This window comes from Eublepharis macularius, chromosome 3 (assembly GCF_028583425.1).
Source record: "Eublepharis macularius isolate TG4126 chromosome 3, MPM_Emac_v1.0, whole genome shotgun sequence".
Taxonomy (NCBI): Eukaryota; Metazoa; Chordata; class Lepidosauria; order Squamata; family Eublepharidae; genus Eublepharis; species Eublepharis macularius.
The window spans coordinates 179,801,341-179,818,674 of record NC_072792.1 but is presented as its reverse complement, the minus strand read 5'-3'; the positions used below and the strand labels follow the sequence as shown (position 1 = coordinate 179,818,674).

The window sequence follows — 17,334 nt, the reverse complement described above, 5'->3', positions numbered from 1 at the left end:
AGTTACAAGACGCAATTCTGCGTAGAGCATTTTTCCTCTGGGGAAGGCTCCTCCTGTCGAAGGAAGTAGCTGCCATCAGCAGAAGGGACCCGCAGGATCAAACCCCCAAGGCTGGTGGGGGAGGAGGGGCAAAGGCAGAGCAGGAAGGTGTGGTGCAGAAGACACTGCAAGAGGCCCATGCCGGTGTCGCGTAACAGTTAAGAGAAGGAGCTCTGAACCTGACAGTTCCTGGTTCAGGCCTTGCATCTGCTGTGACCCAGGCAGCCTCGGGCAAGCCACTTGGCACCGTGGGGGTAAGAATAGTGGCCTACCTTAAAAGAGGGTTGTAAGGTTCATCGTAGTAATGTACACGAAGCGCTAAGGAAGGCTGGAGCAATCCTAAGCGCATGGCACCGTGTGTGTCCATGCTCCGAATCGGAGAATTTTCTCGGAGGCCATCGCAGGTGCATGTCTGGGGGGCAGGTGAGGTGAAAGGTAAGAGTTCTGACGAAGTCTTCATTTGGATGTCTAGCCTCCCTCATCGCTAGATTTTGGATTCAAAACAAAGCAGGCCGATACGACATCAAATGAAATAAATACTTAGATCGAAGATCCATAAAAAAGCAAAATTCTGGTCATCAAAAGCCAGCACAGATGGGCCTTGCAGTGCTTTTGGAAAGCATTTCTGCCTAGCAACAGTTGACAGGGTCCAGTTTGCCACCACGGAATGCAGGCCGTGTTTTCCTTCACCTCGCCTCACCTCTTCTGTCTATGGGACGCTGCGTGATCGGTGTCCGCTACTGGTGTTCCAACCAGTGGCACTTGTAGCAGTTGTAGCCAGAGATATGCCAGGTGACCCTCTGACTGCGGGTTCATGGAGATGGTTGCAATTGTAACGCATAGACTCATAGGGTTGGTACCTCCAGGGTCATCTAGTCCAACCCCCTGCACAATGCTGGAAATTCACAACCCCCTCCTCTTCTCCCCCACCCCACACCCCCAGTGACCCTTGCTCCATGCCCAGAAGATGGCAAAACACTGTCAGGATCCCTAGCCGAACTGGCCAGGGGAAAATCGCTTCCTGACCCCCAAAGTAGCAATCAGCATTACCCTAGACATGTAAGAAGGGGCCACGAGAACTAAGCACTGATGCAACCCTTCCTGCCCTCCCTCTCATGATCTGCCTAGGCTCACAGAATCAGCATTGCTGTCAGATGGCCATCTAGCCTCTGCTTAAAAACCTCTAAAGAAGGAGAGCCCACCACCTCCCGAGGAAGCCTCTTCCACTGAGGAACCGCTCTGACTGTCAGGAAGTTCTTCCTAATGAACCACTATTAAATCCACCACATGAAGGTGGATTTAATAGTATAAATCAGCCCTTAGGTGACTCTCCCAGGGAAGGTGTTCCACCACCGTAGGGAACAGGTTCAGGTTGTGTTCTGGATCTTGGGCCTGCTTAGAAGTTTGAAAGTGAATAAAGTTTCCCTCTGCTGTATTGTGCAGTTGCTACAGAACGCAGAGTTCGTTCTGGTTCGCATTCTTGGTGCATTCTGCAGTTCTGGCCGGTTACCTTCGTAAACTGAGCACGTGCTCTAGAACCAGTCCTAAAATCTGTCTGTCTGATATACGTCCGTCCTGCCCTTCTGCCACGGAGCTCACGGCAACATGCGTGGTTCTCTGTTCCCCACTGCCTCCTTAAAAGGCGGGTTAAGCTGAGTGTATATGATTAGCCCAAGTTCAGCCCATGAGCAGACGAGAGATTTGAACTCCGGTCTGCCAGATCTTAGCCTGGCATTCTAACCACTGCACCACGCTGGCGCTTAGGCATCCTTGGAGCGTCCCAAAAGCAGAACCCATCTGGAAAGTCATTTTCTCCCAGAGATAATTGAATGTGGCATCTCCTGCATGCAGAGCCAGCGATCTAGAGCTGTGGCCCCTTCTTGCAAAACCTTGGTTTGAAAACTTATTGTTATGCCTCTCGCAGAACGTTTCAAAGCATGGCAAGGAAATGAAATCATCCAGCCCCCCCCCCCCAACCCACCCCTGTTTGGATGCTAACAGACCTGGAGAAAAATATTCTGTTCCTTTAATAAAGGCTGATGTGTAGAAATGGGCAGGCAAAGCTTTTGTGGGGGGGCAATAAAATCTCCTGGTAAATAAGATCCTATTAAAGGGACAGGAAATATTTTTCTCTAGGCAGCTAGCAACCCTTCCCCAGGTGGTAAAGGGAAAATGAGGGAAAGCTTCCCCCTGCCCCAACCAGCCACTCCAGAAATGTTCAAGTTGATAACTCCATGGATGAAAATGTTGGGATTTGATTATTCCCATGTGCTGGTTCACACAAATTGGTGGCACCGACCTTCTCTACACAGTTGTGCAGTTCGATGGACAGTTGCGTAGAAAAAAACAAGCACTGCTTCTTGTTCGAACCAACTTTCATTCTCGTTCTCTCTCTGACTAGAGAGTAAAGCCGAAATCCAAAGGGCCGTATGGAAGCTTGTAGACACTCATTCACCTTCTCGTGTGCTCTTGAAGGCCGGGGAACTTTTAGAGCAGCATCCAGCGCATAGAGCCACTGCTGAGTTGGTCGCTCCAGCTGACGCTTGTGCTGGGAAAGAGTCACAAAGAGGGAACCAGCGTGGCGCAGTAGTTAGAGTGTCTGATTAGGATATGGAGACTGGCTCGTATCACTGTTCCAGCACCATGTCTCGTTTGATGACCTTGGGCCAATCACACTCTCTCTGTTTAACACACATCACAGGATGGTTGTGAGGATCAGATATGGAAGGGGGAATGGTATTTGCTGCCCTGAGCTCCTTGGAAGATGCACAGGATAAAAAATGTGATAGATGAGCAGCACAGACCCCGCTTTCCACATATCCCCAGGATTCTAGCCCATCTGTTAACAGAAATGTGTTCCCAACTTTTCCCAGCATTTATAAAACATGTTCTAAACATATAGCTAAGGTAGCAGTTCTTTTTAAGACCTGTGGTGCATTTACTGGTGGAAACTGCTTGGTGGCCAGTAGTAGCTTTGCTTCATAACCCTGGACTAATTTGTGGAGCAACAGCAGGGGAAGAGTTATAGCTAGAGGTGGGCACAAACCAGAATGCAAACCAAGGTTCATCATGAACCGGGGCCATTGTTTTGGTTTGCAAACCGGCGTTTCGTCGGAGGGCATTTCTGATGAACCGTGACGATTTTGGGGCCGGTTCGTCACTGCAGGCAGCCTGGCGCCAATCAATCAGTTTCCTAAGCAACGGCGGGGATGGGCTTTCTGCAGACCTCCTTCTGCCCCGTAAGTGACGTATTCACAAATCAAACAAACCAGTTTGTGAACCAGACAATTTCATACTGGTTTGTGAAACGCTACGGACCGCCATTTTCCCGGTTCGTGCCCGTCTCTAGTCATAGCTGCTCTTTGTAAAATGGCATGATGGAGATGCCCTGGGAATGCACGTACAGCAAGGCCCACCTTGGGTGATCATTATGGGCTTGCCAGTACGGGGTTTGTGTGTTGGGGGATAGCAGGTTGAGGGGTGATCCGTGCAAGAGGGATACTCTTAAAGTTTTCAGTAGATTATTCCCATAGGCACCAAAGGAACATGAAGTCACTGCTGAAAAGCATCTTGGTAGCAGGGGCACGTTTTGTTACCATCTGTGTTTTTAATTAAACATCTCTACCCTCCCCCCCAACCACCCCTGCAGATTGGCAGAATCCAAGTGAATACCACTGTTTGTAGACCAAGCTATTTTATTTTCACTTTTTTTTAAAGGTAACTCCTTGATGAAGACCTATTTTCAACAAAAAGGTATCCAAAACTCGCACTGCGCAAGAAACGTTGTCTGAATTGTACACGGTTGTCACAGATCCTCACCCCCTCTCCATGATTTTGTGGGTATTTCTCTAGCAGTTAGAATTGGTCAGTAAGTCCCAGACCTCCTAAGACAAATTAATCTCTGCTTTAACCTGGCAGGAAAAATGTGGTTACATTCTAAAAGTTGCTGCATCAATCACTTTTTTTCCAGTTGCGCTTGAATTCAACATAATGGTGGAATTTGAGAGCATACCCCATGGCCAAATGACATCCCTGATCATAAGGCCTTATGCATTCGGATGCGTGCCTAGAGCTCCTTTGCAGTCAGGTTGCTGGATATTGAGGTTGCAACCAGGTTGTGTGGAGGAGTGCCTGTACAGTCCAACTTCTCCTCCCCCCCCCGTCCCCCATTGCAGTGAGTGGGGAACTGATTCTGGGCTGGAGAATTCCATTGCATATCCTGGGCTCCCCTACCTGGAACAGGTAGAACAAGTTGCTGCATCAATCACTTTTTTTCCAGTTGCGCTTGAATTCAACATAATGGTGGAATTTGAGAGCATACCCCATGGCCAAATGACATCCCTGATCATAAGGCCTTATGCATTCGGATGCATGCCTAGAGCTCCTTTGCAGTCAGGTTGCTGGATATTGAGGTTGCAACCAGGTTGTGTGGAGGAGTGCCTGTACAGTCCAACTTCTCCTCCCCCCCCCGTCCCCCATTGCAGTGAGTGGGGAACTGATTCTGGGCTGGAGAATTCCATTGCATATCCTGGGCTCCCCTACCTGGAACAGGTAGAATACTTTATCCAGTACCCATGTTCTCACGCACGATTCCCTTTTCCCAAAACTTGGCAGGGCAAAAAACACTTAGCACTGAATGGCCTGGGGGAATGGTTGGAGTCACGGCAGGGTTGCCAGCTCTGACGTTAGACCTCCTTTTGTCTTTCTTTTTGCTTTTAAGGGACAACGACCAAAATCACTACCATCCCTGTGACATCCAAGCCGAATGTGATAGTCGTGCAAAAGACGACGGGCAAGGGCACCACCATTCAAGGACTTCCGGGTAAAAACGTCGTCACGACGTTGCTAAACGCTGGGGTAAGCGAGAAGTTGCAACATCAAGACTGGAAAATTGGCCCCAAAAGATGACACATTATCAAGGGTCAAGTTGTTAGGTTCCCGAAGTGGACATTGTGGCTGTTGTATCAAGTCTCTCTATCTGGTTTGCTTTTATCCCATTCTTCTCTAGAGAGTGCAGGGAAATCCACATAGTTCTCCCCCTTTTCACGTCTACCATATGAGGTCGGTCAGACAGAGAATGAGAGGGACTGGACCAAGGTCACTCAGGTTGTTCTGTGGCAGAGTGGGGAGTCGAACCTGGGTGTCCCAGTTCCTAATGGGATACTGACCACTACCCCATATTGGATCTCTATTAAAGGTGGGCATGAACTGGGAAAATGGTGGTTTGTTGTGGTTCGTGGTTCGTCGCATTTCACAAACTGCAAACCACCATGAACTTGCCCAGTTTGCAAACTGGTTCATTTAGTTTGTCGGTTCGTCACTTCTGGGCCTGCAGAAGGTCTGCAGAAAGCCTAGCCCCTCCACCCTTGCCTAGGTAACAGATTGATCGGTGCCAGGCTGTCTACAGTGACGAACCGAAAAACGAACCATATGAACCACTCTAAAAATCATACTGGTTTGTCACGGTTCGTCAAAAATGAGCGCTGACGAACCGCTGCTTCTCAAAGAGCTTTGGTTCGTATTTCGGTTCGTGCCCATCTCTAATCTATACATCTCTATAAAGGGGATCTGCATTTGTATCTGTCAAGAGGATTATCCGATGTTGGTGTTTAGACTCTTTTTGTGGGACGTGGGTAGAAGAGGATCGTGTCCATGCAGAGCTACCCATTACAGGTGGTCTCCATGTGGGTTCCATTGCCTGTACCAGCTGTGAGCCTCTTTCCACTCTCAGAGAAGGGTGGCATGTGCAGCTGTGCTTTCTCCTCTTCTGGGGCTGATGGAGATCAGGTTTGGAAGCAAAGGGCCCCATAGGCCAGCCTTGCCAGTAAAGAAATGGTAATTTATACTAGTCCCATCTTCCGACTCAAATGTACAGTCCATCTAAAAAGTTAAAATTTCAAAGGTGAAACGTCAGCATTTTTTTAAAGCGTGCAGGAATCAAAATTTGCTATTTAGCCGTTCTTGGAAAGAAGGGAGGGGGATTTGACATGCTTTTGAGTGTTCCTACCTCATGCGGAGAGTAGATGACACAGCAAAAACGTCCCTGCTGATAACTCCAGCAAGTGAGCCCGACTACTAGAATGTTTTAAGTGATGGTGAATTTTAGACAGGAAGACTCCATCTTTAAACAGCCTCCAAATGTCATCTGTACGTCTTGTCCTCAGGGAGAAAAAACGATTCAAGCGGTGCCGGCCGGAGCAAAGCCAGCGATCATCACTGCCACCCGGCCCATTACCAAAATGATTGTCACGCAGCCAAAAGGGATCGGCTCTGCTGTTCAGCCAGCCACCAAAATCATCCCGACCAAAATTGTGTACGGCCAGCAAGGAAAGACACAGGTAAGCTGAACAGGATGGGGAGGGGAAGGGACAGTTCCCCCAGCCTAAGACGATGACTTGCAGAAAACCGAAACGTAATTTGTGAAACTCTGCTCCATGCCTCTTTTTTTTGGATCTTGCAAAAATAGAGGTGGGATGGAAACAAATCTCTGAACTGATGGATTCAATAGTTGGAAAGAAAGCACTTTGAAGTGACCGATTTAGCTTAAGTTTTTGACCAAGTTCAAATTTCAGCAGTGAATAATTTTATCAATTTTCAGCATTGAGTAAATTAATCAATTTTCTGGGTAAAGTTCCAAGTGCTTGCTTCTGTCTTTCTAATGCATTTTTATTCCTCCAAGAAGCTCCAAGTGGTATATGTGTTTCTCCATTATATCCTTATTAACAACCCTGTGTGGTAGGTTACGTTGAGTGACTGACTGGCACAGGGTCATCCAGTGAGTTTCATGGCAAGATAGGAGCAAGAGTCCAGGAGCATCTATAAGGCTAACAAAATTTGTGGGAGGGCATGAGCTTTCGTGACTCGCAGCTCACTTCTTCAGATACAGCTAGAATGTGAGTCCATCTGTCCTTATACCTTGGTGAGCGGAGTGACAAGATGGAGATTTGAACCCAGGCCTCTCAGTTACTAATCCAACACTGTAACTCTACTGACCCTCCAGTGTGGTAATTTTAAAGCCCTGAAGGGTTTTGATGGCCGGTTATTGAAAAGAATACTGCTTCCCTTGGGTTCACCTCTCTTGCATGTACCCCTGCCTTCTTTGCTGTGGAGGTAATTCATCCACTCAGGGCTTCATTCTGGGGCGACAGAATTTCAGTTCTTATCTGTGCTCACAGGTTTCTTTAAATGCCATGTTTTGGGCCACGAAGCAAGATAAAAATGCAAATAATTCAAATTATATGCCCTTATGTGATAGTTGCAAACAATAAATGCTTGGGTTGAGAGCTGGGCCCCCCCTTGGACTAATCTGTAGGTGTCAACTCGAAGCTTCACCTCTAAGCTAAGAGTCTCTCGTCTCTTAGGTGCTGATCAAGCCAAAGCCGGTGACCTTTCAGGCCACAGTCGTGAGTGAGCAAACGAGGCAGCTGGTCACCGAAACCCTGCAGCAGGCGTCACGCGTGGTGGAGGCAGGGACTGCCACGCTGCCGGAGGTGAAAGAAGAGCCCCAGGTGTTCACCGACAGCAGCTCCTCTTCCACAGAATCCTCGCAGGGGTCCCAAGGTGAAATCCTTAAAGAGTGCTGCGTAGGGCCTTTGAGAGAGGCAGCCCTGCTGGATGTCTAGCAGGAGGTGGGAGGGAGTCAGTCCCCACTTGGACTAAACAGCTCTTACAAAACTGAACTTTGGTTTGGTATCCTAACTCTGATTTTCATCAGTTCCCCTCTACCAGAGCAGACCCCCCATGCAGTCGTACCAACTGTTTGGGCCACAGTTGTGCAGCGAGGAGGGGCTCAATTTGCTTTTGTGGTCATTGCTTGTTTTAGATAGCGTCCAAGCTTTTGAGTCTCTGAACGTTGAGTTCGGGGTTACTGAGACTCGCCTCGGTGAAAGCTCCCAGCCGCACTCCTGAACTGCTTTGGATTCTTCACTCTTTTGCATGCTGTGAAACACGTGTTTTATTTTTTTGCCATTTAGCACATTCCTAGAGTTCAGCCTTGCATTCCCTTTGCACTGGTTTTCCCCTCGTGTTGCCAGCAAGTGCATTTGGCAACGCATCTAAGCAGAAGTGTCAGGTTAGGGTGTCTTCCTATTTGAATGTTTGCATTCCTTCCCCTGTGCAATTCCTGTTGCACTTTCACCCCACCTTTCATGGCGTAACTGGGATCTCCCCTTGGTTTTTGCCCTCCCCACAACCCTATGAGGTAGCCCAGACGGAGAAGGCGGCCCAATGGGAATTTGACCCAGTTTTAGTCCAGTGTTCCAGCCACTATACCACAGTGGCTGTCAGTCTATATGACATTCTCCTTCAGGGGTTTCCTCTTCCCCATCTATGTAATCTTTGTTTCCTGTTAGGCCATAATTTTTCGGGGAGCATTCTCACGTCTACCGCCAGAAAGCAGGCATGGTGTGAGTATAATCAAGTGGCTCCAAATGTGAGGAGCTGTGCAGATGGTTATTACTGCTTAATGTATACCCCCCTAATACACATGGCTTCTGTCAAAATAAAAGACAATGTCAAATGGATCGGACTGATTTGGCCCGGGAGCCATAGCCTGCCTTCCAAGGGCAGGTGAGCGCCGTGTGGAAGCGAATAGTGGACTAGATGGGCCATTTGTCTGATCTGGCATAGCTGCTGCTATTTGTGTTCTTTTTAACGCTGCACCCATTGATTGTTCCCATCGGGGACCGTGTACCTCTTCTCTATAATATTGACCAAATGCAGCGATGACAGTGCCGTACACAATTTGCGCACATGTTATGTGGCAGTCCTGGCTGTTATTGCCTAGTTGTTGCTCGCTGTGTGTCAAATGGGAGCGTCCGTGATCATCTGGAGTAATGAGAGTGCCCCGGGGGAGGAAGGTTTTGGCACGATCCCCCTATTCCTGCTATTAAGGCACGTGGATTTAACTCAAGCAGTTGACAAGCCAGAAGACAGGGCCTGCAGTTTGGCCGGAGGTTGAGAGGCCGGTGTTAAAGGTCTTCCTTCTCCCGTGTCTCAGATTCCCAACCTGTGGTTCACGTCATCGCGTCCCGAAGCCAGGACTGGTCTGAACACGAGATTGCCGTGGACTCCAGCCCCACCATAATCTACCAGGACGTCTCCAGTGAATCGCAGTCGGCAACTTCGACAATAAAAGCCCTCTTGGAGCTCCAGCAGACAACAGGTGGGTTGTTCTCAGTTTGGGACCTCCAGAGAGATGGCTTTTGTCTGCCTTGTGTAAACTAACTTGTATTTCTTGTGCGTTAGGAGCAAAAAATTTAGTTTCTTCGCTTACACCCTTGCCTTTCCCCTCAGTGTTGACCCACAGCTGCTTACATCATTCTCCTGTCCTTCCATTTTATCTTCACAACAACCCTGGGAGGTAGATGAGGCTGAGAGGGGAGTGACTGACCCAAGGTCACCCTGTCAACTTCCCTGACCGAGCGGGGATTCAGACCAGGGGCCTGTCACTCTAACCACTATGCCACACTGGCTGCTGTTCTGCTCTTGTACCCCCCCCCTTCCTATTCTGACATCTGCTTCAAATTAGATTTTCTTCGGGGCTTTGAATATTCAGGGTAAATGGCTGTTCATAAAACTTAAATCTTCTTTCGCTATTGATATTTTGTCCAGAAAGGAGGACAATATTCCGCTATCACATTTCGTAACTGCAGATCCTCTTACCCAAGTCTTAAACATTTGTGTCAGGGCCACTTCAGAACGGCCAGGGGCTTTTAAGTGTTGCTTTCTTGGGTAAACGAAGGCTGACGGTTCTCCCCCACTCCCCAGATTACGCAGACCAACCCCCTGTCTACCACAAACCACAATAGGTGCAGCCCAGCCATAGCCAAGTCCTTCCAATTCCTACGGGCTCTGGTGAGAGAAATCTTAAACTCGTGCAGGACATTTATGCGGAAATCAGTGGCCCTAGACATCCAAGTTCCAATTCCCTATACAGCCAGGAAACAAACTTGGGTGACCTCAGGCCCGTCACCCTCTCTCAGCCGCACCTACCTCACAGAGTTGTTGTGAGGATGAAACAGGAGAATTGTGTTATGCATCATCGAGCTCCTTGGAGAACGAGAGGCGTAACAATGCAACAACGTATGGCACACACTCACATTTATTTGGAGGTTTTCTTCTTCTTCAAGATCCAGGGGAGTTAGCCGTGTTAGTCTGTAGCAGCAAAATAGTAAAGAGTCCAGTAGCTCCTTTAAGACGAACCCACTTCATTGTAGCATAAGCGTCCGAGAACCACAGCTCTCTTCATCAGATCTGACGAGGAGAGCTGTGGTTCTCGGAAGCTTATGCTTCAATAAAGTGGGTTAGTCTTTTTTTAAAAGGAATTTTATTTAAAGAAAAGAAAATAGAGTAAAGTATGTGCATAGTATGAACTGAATTTATTTTTGAATTTATTTCGGTCCACAACCAGCTTTAGACTAATAAAATAAGACATTCCTTTATTGGTAAATATTATACAAGTTAAAACTTCAGTTAAAATAACACAAATATAAATATTATAAAATCTAATTAGCATACATCATATAATATCTTATAACAGTTGTCATAAATATAGCCGTGTATAAACACTTTAAATTGGAAAGCAGAGATCTTAAACAGCCACCATATAGTAACCTCCTAAAGTGGTCTGAATTAAAGCCCAGATACGCCTGGCTGGTGTTTGTTGCGTAATTTGATCACGGTCGCACAAAATTTAGCTGTTGCTTAAGTAATGACTAAAGATTCGTCTTTTAATAGATTATCTAAACATGCACTGTCCGTCACTGTATCAGCTCTATTTATAATCGGAAGAATTGTCTGGACTCAAATTTCTTTATAGAAGGGACAGCGCAAAAAAACATGTCCCATGGTTTCCACCTCAGCGAGAGGACAGGGACAGATCCTCTCAAGACAGGGAATCTTTTTATATCTCCCCTCCAGGATCATTGAAGGCATGACGCTACATCTGGCCAGTATAAAAGTTACACAGATTCTAAATGAAACATTAAATTGAACGTTATCCAGTCTTATACAACCAATAAGTATATAAACAGTACCGTTATAAAAGTTTTGGGAATAAAACAAGCATTGCATTTTAAGTTTCTTTAACCTAATAATCAGTACATATTTGGATTCTCTGAGCCTAGATACATAACATTACTCCTTCCCTCCTTCCCTCTAGGCTTCTATATCAATTAGTTTAGCCTAAGCAATCGAAGAAATCAATTTTCCCCCGAAGTCGGTTAGCGGTCTATTTTGTAAGTAGGCGGTCAGTTTGGCCACTGAAGCATATTTGTGAACCTTCTCTCTCCTCTCTGGGAGACCAGGACGAGCATCGCTTTTCCATTTTCCCGCAAATAGCACTCTCGCTGCCATCACCATATAACGGAAGAGATCTCCTTGCTCTTTTCTCACATTAGTTGGTAGACTATTCAAGAGCATACTTTTCGGATTTAATTCAAATCTAAGTTTAATAAAGTGGGTTAGTCTTAAAGGTGCTACTGGACTCTTTACTGTCTTCTTTTTCAAACGTCTGTTCACTTTCCCTTGCAGTGAAGGAGAAGCTGGAGTCCAAACCGAGGCAGCCCACCATCGACCTGAGCCAAATGGCCGTCCCCATTCAAATGGCCCAAGAGAAGCGCCATTCTCCAGAAAGCCCCTCTATTGCAGTGGTGGAGTCTGAACTAGTGGCTGAATATATCACCACCGGTAAGTGTCCCGTGGCACAGGTGCAGCTTCTTAAAAGCAGGCCCTTTGGGGGATTTCTTAAAAACTTTATTTTACATCATTTATTATTCTCCGCCTTTCTTACCACTGGGCACACATAATTTTCCTCTCCCTTGTATCCTCACAACGGTTCTGTGAGGAAGGTTAGGCTCAGAGGGTGTGACTATACCAAGGTCAGCCAGCGAGCTTGCACGGCAGAGTGGGGATTCGAACCTGCATCTTCCAGATGCTAGTCCGTCACTCTGACCACTACATGATACTGGCTCATAATGGTGTGGCGGAGGGGGACGGACAGACCCAAATCTTTACTCTACTTTGACCTCTAGTCCATTCTGTTTCCCCATGGGCTAAGCAGGCCTCTCTAGAGAGTTAAGACTAGAACTTCGGGCTGGTCAACAAAGCAGCTGAAATAGTAGAATCAGGAGCGACTAAAGATGCTCAGCACATCACTGGCTGATGGAATTTACCACCACAACTTCTGGTAGTTAGACTCATTCTGGGAGGAAAGCTTCACAGAGCTTCCCCCCCCCCCTCGAGAGGCAGGTGAATGCATGATGCAAGCGACCAACAAGAACAGTAATTTTCTTCTTTTCTCATAATACCCCACAAAACTGATTCGCAGGGCATTTAAGATGGACGAAAGAGAATAGTTCCTTTTAGACGCTGCTTGGTAGGTTTCCTGGAAACAGAATGCTGGAATGGATGGACCAGCAGGTTGTTCTTAACGTCCTTGGAAGTGAGGACAGCTCACCACTCTGGCAGGAGCATTATCCTAGCAGTAGAGGTGGACTGGCTCTGGGGCTGAACGGGAAAGTTTCTGATGGACTACTGACAACGAGGGCCCATGATGGGCAGAAGCAAGCTGAACCCAGGAGGCCTTTCGGGTGCCGGCAGTGCCTCAGGTGTGGGAAAATGGCGACTGGTGTAGCCCACAGCTGCGTTCACCGTGGCTCACATCTGAGTCAAGCAGCCCTCGTGATGCTTCCACTGCTGCCAGAGCTGCCAGGCGCTGCTGGTTCCTGGGTTGCTTTAACATCTTAAAGCAGCCAGACCCATATTCTCAGAAGGGATGCAGTTGTTTCCCGCCCCCCCCCCCCCATCGTTCAGTTTTGGCTCCTTTCCCCCAATAAACAAGCTTGCACAAACCGGCTTGCCGCAAGCTCAAAGAGAGCTCTAGGCAGCGGATGTTTTAGCAACCCTTTGGGTTCCGCACCCGTGACTTCAACTGTCCTGCTTTCTCCCCTCTCCAAGGCCCGTCTCCCATTAAACGTGAGCTGGAAAGGGGCTTAATGCTGCCATTGGCGGCAGGATGCGAGAGGCCGAATGGGGCCTGTGTTCAAATCCAGCCAGGGTACTTGCATTTTTCAAGGCTATTAAAATAAAGGCCGGTAACTGACCCTTGAACATTTGGGGATTTTTATTTTTCTTTTTTTTTTTTAGAATTTATGAAAGCGTGCCTCATGCCAAGTCAGGCTACCGGTGTGCTTAACTTGGTAGCATCTGCAAAGCCCTCTCTTCTCTTCTTCCCCAATTAACCCTCAAGGCAGAAATGCTTGGACATGTTCTTAAAACATGAGAAGACTCCTTTAATTTTTGTATGTGTGTTACTTTTTGTCAGATGTGAAATTACATGGATGGGGGTGAGTTTCTCCTCTCTGTTCCGCTACTCTTCATACGTGTATCAGTTTTTGCTTTTCTCCTCTCTCTGCCTTCAGTGGTGAAGGTTAATTCCTCTGGCCCTATTGTTGTGATAGAGATGGGAGTTATTCTGTTCCCAGTTGCCTATATTTCTTCCATGTGGCTCAGCTGCGTTCTGAGATCCTGGATTTCCATCTCCTGTGATACTCCAAAACCTACATGGTGGCAGGAAGTAGTGCACGTCTTCCTTTAGGAATGCTGAGCAAATGTGCTTAGAATATATTTGTAGTTCTTTTTTATGTTTGCAATTATCTAACAGTATGAAAGCAATATCTTTTTCTTCTTTCCTAATACCCCCCCAAAAAAACTGATTAGCAGGATGTTTAAGATGGATGAAAGAGAATAGTTGATTTCAGTCGCTTACAGAATTCAGTAGCGTAGGCTGTGTCTACACTTGAATAGAGCTGTGCACTTCGGGACCCGCTTCGGGTAAAAAAACCCAAAGCGGACCTGATCCGGAAAACTTCGGTATTCCTGAAGCGGGGCCAGCATGCCCCAGGGAGGGTGGGTGGTGGTGGTGGGGAGTTCCCCCCTCGCTTCAGTATGCTCCGAATCTTCACGGAGCATACCAAAGCAATTTCTGGAACCCGAAGGATTTGGGGGTATTCCGGATCGGTTTCCTGCTTCGGGTAAACCCGAAGCAGGAATACCGAATCTCCCTGCCCGTGCACAGCCCTACACTTGAATCAGAATGAGATGGATACCTAGAGGAGATGGTAGAATGGACTTGTACCACTTCAGTTTGCAGGCAGGGAACTGTATTTTTAAGTTTGCCCATATTTGTTTTGTAAACCACCTTGCAAGTAGAGGAATAGCAAGTAAGGAGGGTGGGATAAAAACCTCCCTCCATGGCATGCTAGCTTTTTTACTTGCAAGAAGTCAATAATTTACACTGCCCACCTGCGGTCTGAAATGGTATGGTGTGTCTCAGTCCCTCATTTCTCACTTCATTTTGCTCCATGTGCAGGCCAGGTTCCTCGGTGGCTTTTAAAACGGGTCTCAAGTGTATGGAGGGATAGATCTGTGGTTAACTTTATCGTGGTTCTATAATGCTTTTCTTACCCCCAAACACTCCCCTGCTTTACTCAAGCTGATTGCATTACGAAATGTACCTTTGCATCCTGACTCCCTTCTTGGAAATGGACCCCACCCTTCAGAGTGGGATATAAGGGCTCAGGGATCACCATTCCTACTTCTGATGTAGGGAGCCTGACTCTCAAAAGCTTATTCCCTGGAAGTCTTACTGCTCTTTAAAGTGCTACTGGACTCAAATCTTGATCTTTTACGGTCAAATTCTTTTTGAAACCTCTGGCAATTTCGTAAGTAAGTAAACATCCAGGGCTTTGCTGAGTTAGCTAGGAATGGAGCCTCCATGCTCTGAGGCAGGCTACCTCTGAGAGTGATATGCTGGGAACAAGGAGGAGCAGCATATCGTGAGTTCTCCAGGGGCTTCTGGCTGGCTGCTGTTCGAGAGAGCGTGCCCGGTGGGCCAGCCTTACTTTTAGGTTTGTTTCTGGTTTGAAGTCCAGGGTGCATCATCCCACCTCTCAGCATTTGGGTACATGCAGCACAAGTCTCCGAGAGCCCAGAAGGTTCGCTGTAAGCCAAAGAGTCCATCAAGCTTTAGAGCTAAACCCCTGGCAGAGATGAGCCGAAAATTTCTGACTCTTCTCTTAGCTCTAACACTTCTGTTTATCTGCAGACTCAGGAAGACAACAATGTATCCGTTCACAATCGGAAGAGTACCTCCAAAACCACATAGGTTAGACATTTTATTTCTAAAAGGCCTTGTTAAAAAAAAAAATTATCAAGAACCTCTTCGAGGCGCCCGGGTTGATCCAACAAACCATTTTCCTGTGGTACTGGTGCAGTCATATATAGTGTCAGTGAATTTCCATTTCTGTACTAGAATGGTTCACTCAGCCGTAGTAGTTGAGCCTTTTTTGGATTAGAAGCCTCCAGGTGACTTCTGCAGCTGTAATATTTACCTGTGAAAATCTTCCCTCTGGTTCTTCTGCAGTGCCTGGCTTCTTACAGTAGTAGAGAGGGACGAGGGGCATTTTGTTATGAGTTCTTGTTCCTTGTTGCTGCAAACAGAAGGCAGACACTGTCAGAAGATGAGCAGATGAAAACACAAGCTCCTATACTGAGGCAGGTCTTCACAGAGCCTCTCTGCAGAAGGCTGTAGCAGCTGTTATGGAACTGGTGGCTGTCACAGGCACCGGGAGGCTTCTGTTCACACGGCAGCTGGATCATGGCCTCTTGTATAAACTGGCACCCTACCCCTTGATGCTTTCATTGGAACTTCAGTGTGAGAAACTGAATTTATGATTCCTTCCCATTCGGTTTTAATGGGAACCTGTCCGGTTTCTCATAGTTGGCTTGAAGACTTTAGATTGCCCTGCAGTATGTTTATCTATCTTCTCCCCTTCATTTGGATGTGCACCAGAAAATTATACCACGGGCCTTCTCGCAGTTGGCCGTCTTTCACTTGTTGTGTAGTTATGCGGGAGAGAGTTAAAGCAGGACATGTCAATTTGGAATATTGTTGTGGCGAAGGTGAAACCACAACTAGCTCCATTGTCTTGGGTGGAGAGGGATGCCTTCACACAGAGGGTCACATATGCAAGTTCCAGGACCTAATCTTTACCCTGCTTTTAAAATCTACCACACTTTTATCTCACCCAAGGCGTTTTGTGTGGTATATATAATTCTCTGTTCTCTTCTGCACTTGTATCATTCCTGCGAACTCTGTTCGACTAGGAGTGCACAACTGGCCGCGGTTCCTCCAGTGAATTTCCATGGCCAGCTGGAGATTTGAACCAGCGTCTTTTCGGTCCTCTCTGAGCACTTTGACCCCTAGGCTGTAACCACTGTACCACATTCTTGGTAGCTCCCCCGACTAGGTCTACACTTGGTGGCAGCCAGCATGGTGTCTTCTGTACACTTCTTAAATATTTGTGGGAGGAGGTCTCATCTACACACTCAGCCTTATGGGAATTCAGCCAAGCAGGGGGCTTCACAGTGAGTTTTGAGAAGCTACAGTTGACCTTTTTTCCCCCCTAACCCCCTCCCCACCCCAATTTTCAGTTAGCCATCGGTCCCAGCCCCACCAGCCGGCATCCCAGCCCCAGCGGACCCTGCTGCAGCACGTGGCTCAGTCACAGACAGCTACACAGACGTCCGTCGTGGTGAAGTCCATCCCGGCATCCTCCACGGGTGCCATCACGCACATCATGCAACAGGTTGGTCTGTCACCTTTGCCAAATGGGTGTCGTGCTCTGGGAGGCTGGGGTGGCATTCCCAATAAATATGGGGCAGGCCTCTTCTGGGAAATAACAGTAGAACTCGGGGAAGAGCTTCAATGGATGAAGCAGACGGGGCGGTAGATTCAGGACTACCAAGGGAAGGGGTTATCTTTCAAGCTATGCCTGAGTGCCTTATGGAGTTTGTGGTCCCATGATCTGGATGTTTTAGAGCACATGGGAAAATGTTTAGATTCACGGAGAGGATGTCTGTTGACTGCTAGCCATGAGGCGCATACAAGACTGCCTTATAATGAGTCAGATCTTTGGTCTATCTAGCTCAGTATTTATTTGGTGGATTTTTCTTCTGCTGAGGGCTCAGTACATGGGCTTGGATCCTACCTGTGATATCCTCAGCAAAATGATTTCCGTTCTGACTTCGCTCCGGAATGTTGCTCTTGGATGACGGGATCTCAAGGAATAGCTGAAAAGGGAAATGGGAGGTCTGCAGCAGAAGGGGGTAATTAGTGAAATCAAACTCCCCCCCCCCCTCCATGCATGGGTGGAAATTTTAGGCCATATACCACCCACGGTTCTCCTCATCCTCCATTTTACCTTTGCAATGAACCTGTGAAGTAGGCCACAC

General features: G+C 47.4%; 1 protein-coding gene across 5 annotated transcripts in view; it reads left to right on the top strand.

The window, feature by feature from the left end:
• The window catches only part of EMSY (EMSY transcriptional repressor, BRCA2 interacting), a 58,932-nt gene that overhangs the window by 30,133 nt on the left and 11,465 nt on the right, over nt 1–17,334 (top strand). For 2 of the 5 annotated variants that reach the window (XR_008596688.1, XM_054974235.1), the window contains exons 12-20: nt 3,757–3,792; nt 4,760–4,896; nt 6,204–6,377; nt 7,401–7,599; nt 8,391–8,444; nt 9,038–9,202; nt 11,572–11,727; nt 15,146–15,205; nt 16,534–16,688. Coding sequence is in view for 4 of the 5 variants with exons in the window: in XM_054974235.1 (XP_054830210.1) it covers nt 3,757–3,792; nt 4,760–4,896; nt 6,204–6,377; nt 7,401–7,599; nt 8,391–8,444; nt 9,038–9,202; nt 11,572–11,727; nt 15,146–15,205; nt 16,534–16,688 (1,136 nt within the window). In the remaining variant the exon portion in view is untranslated. The remainder of the gene's footprint in view (nt 1–3,756; nt 3,793–4,759; nt 4,897–6,203; nt 6,378–7,400; nt 7,600–8,390; nt 8,445–9,037; nt 9,203–11,571; nt 11,728–15,145; nt 15,206–16,533; nt 16,689–17,334) is intronic. The other 3 variants (XM_054974236.1, XM_054974237.1, XM_054974238.1) reach the window with 3 other exon arrangements.